Source organism: Etheostoma spectabile, chromosome 2 (assembly GCF_008692095.1).
Source record: "Etheostoma spectabile isolate EspeVRDwgs_2016 chromosome 2, UIUC_Espe_1.0, whole genome shotgun sequence".
In the NCBI taxonomy this organism is placed as follows: Eukaryota; Metazoa; Chordata; class Actinopteri; order Perciformes; family Percidae; genus Etheostoma; species Etheostoma spectabile.
The window spans coordinates 3,876,597-3,889,009 of NC_045734.1; the positions used below are offsets into that span (position 1 = coordinate 3,876,597).

General features: G+C 42.6%; 1 protein-coding gene across 1 annotated transcript in view; it reads left to right on the plus strand.

Annotated features, from left to right (window-relative positions):
• The window catches only part of LOC116702666 (endonuclease V), a 103,199-nt gene that overhangs the window by 25,766 nt on the left and 65,020 nt on the right, over positions 1-12,413 (plus strand). Inside the window, exons 4-6 of the mRNA XM_032537013.1 lie at positions 969-1,103; positions 2,046-2,085; positions 3,573-3,685. Coding sequence (XP_032392904.1) covers positions 969-1,103; positions 2,046-2,085; positions 3,573-3,685 — 288 coding nt within the window. The remainder of the gene's footprint in view (positions 1-968; positions 1,104-2,045; positions 2,086-3,572; positions 3,686-12,413) is intronic.

Sequence of the window (12,413 nt, forward strand, 5' to 3'; positions counted from 1 at the left end):
AAAGTATGTAAGTATCATCAGGAAAATGTACTTTAAAAAACAGACGGCAACATGCAAATCATTCAGCTCAGAAATGTCAAGTGATTGTGATTGTGTCACAGACATAACGCACGGAGGCAGACCTGATTTTCTTTTCTTTTTCTTATTTGAAAGTAGTAAATACCAACTTAAAAGAGCATTTGTGATTGAAAGTTAACTGACATTGGACCAAATGCATTTCCATTCAAAAATTTAAACTTTTCTTTAAATTCAGCATGCAAAGTTGTTTTAGATTAGGACTCATTACTAGAAATCTAATGTGGGTTGTGTTTTTTGTGTAGTGTGTCGGTGTGTGTTGGTTAGGGGGACCGTCAACAAATGACAGGATGGTGACGTTACTGCTAAATGCAAAATTGTTTAAAATTAAGGGCACCGTCATGAAACCAAAAACATTAAACGGAAACATTAATTGGTACTGATTTCTTTACCCAAAGCAAAACACAGGCCATGAGATTTACAGAGCAGATATGCGAGTTGTAGCAGACAAAATCCATGTCATAGCATTTTAAAGCTATATCACTTATAACAGTGTCCGCTTCTGAACACGGCTGGCAACTTAAATAGAATAACTTTTCTGATGTCCAGAACATGTTTACAGCCATAAATCAACAAGAAGTAACAGATGTTTCATTCTTTTGCTTCAGATTGGGGATGTGAGTGATTATCTTGCACAGCTTGCGTGTGCGTCTGTGAACACACCTTTACTTATACACTGGGTGTGGACGCATTTGTCCCAAGCATGCAGCACCTGAACCCTGACAGAAGCTCCATTTAGGGCCACAGATGCATGTATCTAAACCCAGTGCTGTTGTTACACTGAATTATGATACTGTGTTATTCAGGGTGTATCAAAATGAGCGAGCTGCTATGGGATCAGTGTACCAACCTGTGATTTTAACATGTGTTTGTGTCCCCTCATCTTCTCCCAGGTGCTGTATGAGGACAGTCAGATGGTAACCCTGACGGCTCCCTACATAGCTGGCTTCCTAGCCTTCAGAGAAACCCCCTTCCTCCTGGAGGCCCTGCAACGGCTGGAGAGGAACCAGCCCCAACTTCTGCCTCAGGTCAGCTTAAGCATGCACGCACAAACACACACACACACACACACTAGTGCTGGGAAAATATCTAATTACCATCATTTGGACTTATTATGTGATTGTGATATGATTCACAATATTGGTGGACAAGGTAATTTTTGTATAATTCTTCTCATTTTCATTGAAAAATATAAAAATAAAATTTTAGTGTATTGCGAGGATCCATAACGATTTTTTCTTTATTCTGTAGGAAAGGATTTGTAGGCAGGGACGACTCTGCAGCACCATGATATTTAATCTAATCTATTTAATCTAATAATTAAATCTAACTGGCATGCAACGGGTGGCAATCGTTGGGGATGGATTCTGCTCAGACCTGGCTCATTGCGAACAAGCCTATTGTAGCAGACTGTGGGGCCAAATCCCTTAAGCCCTGAGGGACTAAATTGACGTCACCTGGTAAATGCTTGAGTGCAAGATGCTGGAAGGGCTCGAAATGGTATTAATAGGAATGGGACAGCACTTTGGGATGTAGAACGTTACCTTGACAACACCAAAACATGTTAGGTACGATTGTGGGTTTGGGACCTTTTTAATTTTGTACTTTCTGCACGGCCAAGACACTCAAGGGACCGACTCTCTGATTCGAGCGTCTTCCAGGCTCTTGCCTCAGAGTGGATGAGGGGATCATTGTCAATCATCAGCATTAGTTTTGTTTGTCAAAACTGTAGTAAAAGTAGTTACTACAGTTTTACTATTCCACTCTGGCCAGAGGTTTTAGAAAGACTTGTTTTCAGAGGCAAATTCTCTGACAAAGACCTACAACCCTGGAAAAGTTTAAAACTCCTAGCTTAAGAAATATATTGTATTCGCTATTTGGAATGTTTTAAATATGATCAGACAACAGCTCTAGCTTTGTGTTGTACTGTAAGTAATTTAATTTCAGTTGCGTATGTGCTCTTTAAACAGGTGGTGTTTGTTGATGGGAATGGACTCTTCCACTACAGAGGTAAGTCAAGCTGGTACCTAGTGGGGGGGACCCAGGGAATGATTTAGTGCTATTCGGGCCCTTTTTTTGAATTTGTGTGTTAGGCTGAGTCGTTTAGCCAAGGGGTCAAGAAAAGAAGAGGAAAGCAGACGTGTTGAATTCCAATCAGCATCTTTATTTTTAGTGCGGCCAAATACAAATAAACATGACAGTTTAAAATAAAAACGTCTATTAAAAATTGCAGAACAGCTTCTTGTCTAGCCTCCAGACAATCAAACATTTCTTTCCTCTTGAGCAACAAATTTCCACTGCCTATGTAGGGCTCTCAATAAACCCCTGAGCGCTCTACTATCTCCCAGCGGTGGGCCTACACAACACTTCTCACATAATCTCCACACAGCTAGACACACTTTGTGCTCCTCTACAGAATTAAGAGACCCCAAGTACGCTTCTTTTGCATCAAATACATGCAATATCTCTACACACACACAAAAAAAAACCTCTGTTAGTTTGGTCCAATGATGTCAGTGATGAAATCATCAAAGCCATAAATGCACAGGAAATGCTCGGCGGCTCATCCCCAAACATTCCTAAATGGTAGAGCAGACAGAGTAACAAAGTAAAGATGAGGTGGAAGCATAGGTTAACTGGATCCCCAAATGGCACCAATGGAGTTGCTCACCTGTCTCATACGGCTAAAAAGTTTCCAAGTTTACTTCCGTGATATGCGGCCCAGAGACGTCACACGTTTTTAAATTCCTTTTCGCCAGAGAGAAGTTTTTCAAATACAAGAAGTGGATGAATTAAAGGCCCTGAACACCCACACAGGTGTTTTCAGTTAGTCTGGCTTCTTCCAGAGACTGTGTGGGTGTGTTTAGACTGATTAATTGACATCTTCCTGAGTCTTATGTTAGCTCTGTTGCACCTGGCAGGACAAATGACAGCTTTATCATTCTTATTGGTAGATGAAGATGGTGACCTAATTAATTCCTGTCTAAGCTCCGGCCCAACCTTCAACCTGAACAGAGTCTAATCGGCCATAATAACTCAAATCACCTGTGGTGGTGTTCCTAGGCTTAATAAATTCAGAATAGGAAGAGTTGTAACAGACCTTGTTTGCAGTTGGAGGTGTCCTGGCAGCAGTTCTACAGCGTCTTTGATTTAAATCAAAGCAGTACTCAATGTCAAAATATAACCATTTTAACAAAAAATAGGGATAGTAAGTGCTGAAATGTTACACAAAAGCAATTGTACCCATTACATCAAGCTAAAAATGAATACAATATGAAATGAACTAGAGCCATGTGTAAAACAAATGTGGACAAATTATATAGATACGCACAAGGGACAAGTGGTGAGTCCAGGGAATCTCACCCGTTTTGTCACAGGCTGTCATCATGAATCCATAAAATATGCCTTAATTGTATCACATAAAAGTCATTAATATTGTGTCAAGAGCAACTGCGGTTGCTCTGAGCTTAGATGTTGTCCCTGTTTGGACCCCGCAGAGTTCGGCCTGGCGTGTCATCTTGGAGTGCTGTCCGGGCTGCCGTGTGTGGGCGTGGCCAAGAACCTGCTGCAGGTGCAGGGCGTGTACAAGAGTGAAGAGCACCAGTCACAGGTGAGACTCGACTGGAACTCATCTGTTTGTTTTCCCTTCTGTGCTGTAGAGCTTTGTCACTCTGTTGCTCATCAATGTAAAAAAGCTCTATCAGGAGTCTTCAACATTTTTCAAGCCAAGGACCCCTTAACTAAAAAAGAGATGGAGCAGGGCCCCCCTACTATATATATATATATATATATATATATATATATATATAAACGGTTTGGAACCCCCTTTTGCCTTCAGAACTGCCTCATTCTTCGTGGCATAGATTCAACAAGGTGCTGGAAGCATTCCTCAGGGAGTTTGGTCCATATTGACATGATGGCATCACACAGTTGCCGCAGATTTGTCGGCTGCACATCCATGATGGTCTTCTGCTGCTGTAGCCCATCTGCCTCAAAGTTCGACGTACTGTGCGTTCAGAGAGGCTCTTCTGCCCACCTTGGTTGTAACGGGTGGTTATTTGAGTCACTGTTGCCCTTCTATCAGCTCGAACCAGTCTGGCCATTCTCAGCAGCAGAAGACCACATCGGGTGCCACTCCTTTCAGCTAAGACCAGGAAACTGAGACTACAATTTGCACAAGCTCATCGAAATTGGACAATAGAGATTGGAAAACGTTGCCTGGTCTGATGAGTCTCGATTTCTGCTGCGACAGTCGGATGGTAGGGTCAGAATTTGGCGTCTACAACATGAAAGCATGGATCCATCCTGCCTTGTGTCAACGGTTCAGGCTGGTGGTGGTGTGTCTGGTGTGGGGAATATTTCTCTTGGCACTCTTTGGGCCCCTTGGTACCAATTGAGCATCGTTGCAACGCCACAGCCTACCTGAGTATTGTTGCTGACCATGTCCATCCCTTTATGACCATAATGTACCCAACTTCTGATGGCTACTTTCAGCAGATAATGCGCCATGTCATAAAGCTGGAATCATCACAGACTGGTTTCTTGAACATGACAATGAGTTGCTGTACTCAAATGGCCTCCACAGTCACCAGATCTCAATCCAATAGAGCATCTTGGGATGTGTGGAACGGAGATTCGCATCATGGATGTGCAGCCGAAAATCTGCGGCAACTGTGTGATCCATCATGTCAATATGGACCAAACTCCCTGAGGAAATCTTCCAGCACCTTGTTGAATCTATGCCACGAAGAATGAGGCAGTTCTGAAGGCAAAAGGGTCCAACCCGTTCTAGCATGGGGTACCTAATAAGTGGCCGTGAGTGTATATGTGTATATTGTGTTGTGTATATATATATTATATATATTATATATATATATGTATATATATTTATATATATATATAATATGTGTGGGTGTGTGTGTGTGTATATATATATATATATATATATATATGATATATATATATATATATATATGTGTGTTTGTGTATGTATTGAGTTGTATATAAAACTGGGCCTACAATTACGTGCAGGGCGGCCTAAAGCCTTTATACATTTTTATTGCTTAATACTAAGCTATTAAAACAATCATGTTTTAATGTTAAACATACATGTGGATCAGTGAATCCTTAGGATGAACTGGATCTGTGGATGTTGATTTGTAGATTGTGACTACCTTACCCACAGGCCAGTAAGCCTATTGTTAATGTGTTTTTTTCACAAATCAGCTGAATTATATTTTTCAATAAAACTTTCTGAACAATTTGGTGGCCCTCTAAGAAATCTCTGTGTCCTGGACCCCTGTGGGTCCCCAGGCCCCACTTTGGGAACTGCTGGTCTATGCAACAAAAAATAAAAATTTACAGCAGGCCTCCCTGCTGTAACTCTAAGAACCCCCTAGGGGTCCCGGACCCCCTGGTGATGATCTCTGAGCTGCATCAAACATTGTGTTCCTTCTTGCTGTGTACAAATGCTGTTTGTGTAAAAAGAGCTGCCAATCGTGACGAGAGTCAATAGATGAATTAAGTTATCAAGTTTGTGCAGTCGCTTTTTTCTGTTTATTGCTCGCTGCTTTCAAAAAAAAGCAAAGAAATGTCAGAGAGTGACAAAGCCAAGAACAGAATTCTCAATTATGTTTTGAATGTGCAGGTGAACTCACACCTGCACGTCTATTCAGAAATGAATGTGAGTGTGTACGCGTGTGCTCTGTTTTGACAGTGTGACTTTTATTACAAGCCAAGGCCTCGTGTCACAAATGCACAAGGAGGCCTGTGACTTTTTGAATACAAATCAAGCTGGAACAAATGCCTTTGGTCAATGGAAGTGTACCTGTGGGACAGCAGAAACTGCATATCATTAATATGCAAATGTTCACTTTGTTTCTGTCTGGTGCCTCAGTGACCTGTTGAGGAAAGAATAAAAACATGTCAAAGTTAAATCCGCCTGATGCGCAGTAAATGGAAAATAGTTTAAAATGGGATATTGAGGGGAGAGGGACTCGTCATAGAGGGAGCTTGAACCCTGTTTTGGCTCTGAGGTGACAGTGATGATAATTGACCAAGTGCTTTCCTTGAGGAAAATATTGTTATGCAAATTCCTTGTAGATGACGTCGAACCGTGGAAGAGCGGTGACGGGCATTTCCTGTAATGCTGATGACATGGGCTATTGAAAGGTTTCCAAGGGAACCAGCATGGGGGACTCTTGTAATCATCTCATCCATTGCTAACAAAATTAGCCGGCAAACAGACTCTCAGCTCCAAACCCCAGCGGTCTTGATGTAGTAGTGTAACATACTAATTCAATTCGCTGTAGGAGTAGATCCATCTCCCTCAATTATTGTTAGTGGCTTGAGCATCAGAAAGTGTTGGTTTATCTCTGCCGTGGGGAAGAATCTGACCTCTTTGTTTCCACACAACAAAGTTACTTTTGAGGATGCAGGCACACATATCTACTGATATTAATCCTAGTCGTTCGGAAATGTTTGTTTTAGCTGTGGGGCAGCATCGGCACCACATGCCCATGCTGCTTTTTTGGACTAAAGTGATCCCGTTCATATTGTCACTCTTTGGGGCTCCGACTAAATTGTCTACAGGCACGGCACAGAGATACAACGCCTCAGGTCAACACTAGCGTTGGCGTTTGAGCACTTGGTAGAAAATTAGCTGTAAAGTAGACTGTGAAACACACGCCATACCAAAGGTATGGCTCCATACCAAATTTCAGAAATCTAACAAGATTAGCCATTTCCGGATCTGCACGCACACCGCCACGTACCACTGACAAGCAATATGGTGCTGTACTCAATTAGAAGAGTTTCCAAACACACTGCCAGCACAGTTTTCAGAAACCAACATGCATACAGGGTGTTTCTGAAGGTTACAGAGAGATCACACATGCAATCTTGGAGCAGTTTGGTGCCTTGCTCGAGTTAGGGAAACTGGCATCTCTCAGCTGTCGTTCCTCTCTTATACTTTGTCCGTATGGGGACTTGAACCAACAACCCTCAGGTTCCCAAGCCAAGTCCTATTTACGCAAAAGTAGTATATGTAGTGTGTGCATGTGCAAATACACTTTGCGGTTTCAGAGATTGTTCTCCTATCCTTGTCTCTTCTTAAGAAGCAGCAATTCAGCACTTTGGGAAATATGCTTACATGGGTTTTTTTCTCTAAAGATTTTTTGGGGCATTTTTAGGCTTTTGACAGGACCGCTGGAGGGAGAGAGAGAGGGAGAGAGAGAGAGAGAGAGAGAGACGCAGGTCGGAATCAAACCCAGGACTAAACCTCTATATAAGTTTTGTCATCACAGTGAGGTGGTACATTTGTGCCTGTACACCTGTGTGCCGATGCTTATTTGCTTTCTTTCCAAGAGTGAAATGAGAAAATGTGTCTCGTTTTTTAATGTCTGTGTTAAATACTTAGCTGGACCACAACTATGATTGGTCCGCTTGGCCGTGGCTTGGTAGAGTCTAATTCCCCCCTACTAATTTCCGGGGTTTTTTCTCACTATGGCTTTAGAGTTGGTACTCGCATTGAAGTTGATCACGTCACTCTCTCACTCGCTCTGACACACCCACCCATCCATCCATCCATCCATCTCTCCATCCTCTGCTATTCTCCTACAGAGATACACTCGAACGACGCAGACATCAGCACACAAGTGGCGTATGAACCTCATGCTACTTACGTAGGCTACGGTGAAAGCTCTGCATAGAGTCACTGCAGGAGCTCAAATGCGCCTTTAGCAAACTGGACATGGACCAAACTGAAAAATCAACTCAAATCATTTTTTCCTACAGATGGTTTCTTCATTTTAGGATAGTTGTTATCACACTGATGTTAGTTCAAGTGTTAAATTTTTTGATACTTTTGTTTTTTATTAGTTATTTGACGCTATAAAAGTGGGGTGAAACAATATGATTGATAGCTGTGATTGACTTGCAATTGGCCAGGTAGGTGTATGGATGGGACGTCTATACTGCCCGCCCAATCCCTTCTCCACTGACTCTGGCTCCAAAATTACAAGATGGCAGTGCCCATATCCGGACTATTTTGACTTCACTTTTGTACAGTGGGAGGAAGTAGAGACGCATCGTCCATCTTCATATACAGTCCATTCTCCTAAATGAGCTGATTTTGCGATAGTCAGCTGTTCATTAACAAGTAGATACATAAAAACGACGCATATCTTCTTTTAAATGATCGTATTACTGTTAATATTACATTTTTAATCAGATATACTGTAGCTGCCACTTGTTCCTTTCACCAACTTGCCGACTGACATGAACAGTTTTCTAAGTTTTCTAAAACTATAACATAAATACCACATTAAAGGCAGTTATGTATTTCCCAAAATACAGAAGAATTAAAACAAATAGAATCCAGCTGTAGATTGGGACGTGACTCTTGAAACAAGTGAGATGAAAAAGATTTAGTTTTTTTTCTTTTGCACTGAATTGTGGACCAGAATATTGAAGATGAAGTATGCACATTTTATCAAAGGTTGTATATCTCATTTTGAAGTGTTCTTGAACAAAAGAGTCCCCTCGTCTTGCAGCTGAATGGCCAGCAGATGTAAATGGTATGCGTCTGTGCTTGAATAGAAGCCGGGGAGCGCAGTGTGTTTTTATCTGAGAGAGTCAGAGACAAAACTAAAAGGATGAAAGAGTAGAAAAAGAAAAAAAAAGTTTTTGTCCCCGCTGTTCAGCGTCCTTCAGATCCTCCGTCCTCTGTTTGTCTTTCCCTGCTCTCCTTCTCCCTCTATCTTCACCTTTAGTGTATTTCCACTCCATCCCCTTTCTCCCTCTCACTTTTTCTCCCATCTCACTTTGTTTCTTTTTCCCTCTTTGTCTCTCTCTCTTTCTTACTGATAGCCTTGCTGTAAGTCAAACTAGTGTTATTGATGACATGCTCTGTCTTTCTGACTTCTGCTATTCTGGCTTCAGTCCTACGCTTGCTGAACAGGTGCCAAATCTCTCTCTCTCTCTCTCTCTCTCTCTCTCTCTCTCTGTCTCTCTCTCCCACCCACACACATTGTTGGCCTCATCCCAGTTGGGATCGGAGGCCTTGTGCGCCCGCTCCTGTCTCCCTGCTGGCTGCTTGCTGTAATCAGTCATAGTAGAGCAGACACCCCATCCATCATGGAGGCTAAGCTCCCGTCATCACTCTGGCCCATAACCCACAGCACACCTGTCAACAGCAGCCCGCATCACTACATCTGACTTTGCGCCGTCTCTTCCACAGCGAGAAAACTTTAGTTTCTCTAGAAAACAAAAACAATGGAATTGACCTGAGTTCATGATCCACTCATCAGAAATATGAATTATCTTCCAGGTTTAGTCTTATTTAGAATTTTTTTTTTTATTAAACAAGTGGTATCTAGTCAGTTTCATCAACTCTGATTTAAGTGATTTACTGTTATGGGTTATATGCTTCTTTGTATGATTTTAAATTAGACTAATAGAAAAGCACTAGGACTCTAAGGACCTTATCATGTTCAAGTAGTGATGACAGGATCAAGTCTGTGTTTTATTATTTTCTCTTGTTTATGAGTAAATGGGCTCGATAGTATGGAGCCCGGGAGGTGACGTGGAGGGGGGAATAACACGCACAAAAAAATATATGTACTGGGGACAAACACTTTTGCAAGATCTTGTCTTTGTTTTGTGAGATATTGAGTTTAATTTGCAAGATCTCGCAAATCCAACAAACGATTAATAAGGCTAACCTAGCTAGCTAGTAACACGCTATCTTCTTGGTTATCTAAATACATCCATTGTTTATTTTGATAAGCATTACTAATACATGCCAAAGTGAAGTGTTATAATCAGAATCAGAATCAGAAATACTTTATTGATCCCCGAAGGGAAACTCTGTGTTGTAGTTGCACAAATATTATAAATAGAGTAGAAATAAAGAAATATAAGGAATTGGATACGTACGGTATTTACATAAAGGAATGTTATTATACATTATTTACATATAACTAATTAAGGATTTGGAATGGTGAAAAGTTAAATAATATAATAAAATAATTGTAGTATTTGAATTGCACACATGTCAGGCCAGTGTTATTGCACAAAACAGATAATACAGATAATAATGTCCAGTTTCAACCTCTCTAAGTGTCTAAGTGGTCGTGTGTCAGACACTTAGAGGGAGGAGTTATAAAGTTTGATGGCCACAGGCAGGAATGACTTCCTGGGCGCTCTGTGGGTGCATTTTGGGAGAATGAGTCTGTCACTGAAGTGCTCCTGTGATTGAGCAACAAGCCATGGAGTGGGTGCGAGACATTGTCCAAGAGGCATGTAGTTTGGACAGCGTCCTCCTCTCTGCCAAACCCGACAGAGAGTCCAGATCCACCCCCACGACGTCACGGCCTTGCGAATCAGTTTGTTGAGTCTGTTGGCGTCCGCTACCCTCAGCCTGCTGCCCCAGCATGCAACAGCAAAGAGGGTAGCACTGGCCACCACAGACTCATAAAACATCCTCAGCATGTCCTGCAGATGTTAAAGGACCTCAGCCTCCTCAGAAAATAGAGACGGCTTTGGCCCTTCTGTAGAGGGCTTGAGTGTCTTGGCCCAGTCCAGTTTATTGTCCAGTGCACTCCCAGGTATTGTAGTCGTCCACAATGGCCACAGACCCCCTGGATGGAAACAGGGCTCACTGCTGCCTTGGCTCTCCTTAGATCCACCACAGCTCCTTGGTCTTTGTCACATTGAGCTGGAGATGGGTCTGCTCACTCCATGTGACAAAGTCCCCCACCACAGCTCGGTACTCAGCCTCGTCCCCCTCGCTGATACATCCAACCACAGCAGATCAAGTTGAAAGCACTGGAGAAGTAAAAAACATGACCCTCACCGTGCTCGCCGGCCTGTCCAGGTGGGCGTAGATGCAGTTGAGCAGGACGATGATGGCGTCCTCAACTCCCAACCGGGGCTGGTAGGCGAACTGGAGGGGGTCCAGGAGAGGCCTCACCATGGGCCGCAGCTGTTCCAGAACCAGTCTCTCCAGGGTCTTCATAATGTGGGAGGTCAGTGCCACGGGTCTGTAGTCCTTGGCGTCACTGGGACGTGGCGTCTTTGGCACAGGAACGAGGCAAGATGTCTTCCACAGCATGGGGACCCTTTGGAGACTCAGGCTCAGGTTGAAGACATGGTGAAAGACTCCACATAGCTGAGAGGCACAGGCTTTGAGCACCCCAGGATGGATACCATCAGGGCCTGCAGCCTTATTAGAGTGAAGTCTGGTCAGCTGTCTTCTCACCTGGTCAGCAGTGAGGCACACAGAGGTCACAGGTGGGGTAGGGGGAGGGGGAGTCAGGCTGGAGAGAGGTGTTAACCGGAGGGCTAGAGGAGGGGGAGGTAGGGCTCTCCCGGGAGGAGGACAAGGGACAGTGAGGGGGGGAGCATTGTTGAACATTGTTGTTGATTGTTGTCAATAGCCCCAGTTAGGGTTGTCGTAGCAACATACTTGTTGAGCAGGAGCTTCTTTCTTGTGTCTCTGACAAGTATAGCGAGCTAGTTTGTTCTCCTAATACAGCCATGGTATAGCTAGCCAGCTATGTGACTCATGAACTCGCTGTTTTATTGTATAAAATATTCACGGTAAACATTGTTTTCATTGTTCCTGATCGTGTACATGCTTATCAAAATAAACGATGAATGTATTTAGACAACCAAGGAGATGTAATCATGTCATGCTACTAGCTAGCTACTAAGGTTAGCCTGCAGTCATTGCCATCAACAGTCAACAACCATGTCCATTGTAACACTTCACTTTGGCATCTATTAATTAGTAATGCTTATTAAAATAAATGTTTGATGTATTTAGACAACCAGGGAGATTTAATCATGTCATGCCACTGGCTAGCTAGATAATAGCTAGCCCGTTACGTGCTAGCTAGCTAGATTAGCCTTATTGTTTGTTGGATTTGCGAGATCTCGCAAAAAAAAAACTATCTCGCAAAACAAAGTCAAGATCTTGCAAATGAAACTCAATATCTTGCAAAACAGTCAGGATCTTGCAAAATAAAGTCAATATCTTGCAGAAGCGTTTGTCCCTAGTACATATCTTTTTTTTCTCTTTTTTTACCCCCTCCACGTCACCTCCGGGGCTCCGTATGATAGTGTCGCAGCAGCGGCTATGAAAAGTGCTAGTTAAATGCTAAGAGGTCATAGAGTGATATCTTTTCTAGCTTCTTTAGCCCAGGAGACATTAGATGTTTTAGATATAAACCTTAGGGATGTCCTGATCAAAATGTATTATTTTTTTTGCCTCGATCCGAGTACTTCTATCCAATCTGTTACCTAGATTAGATTGATTGATTGATTGATTGATATCT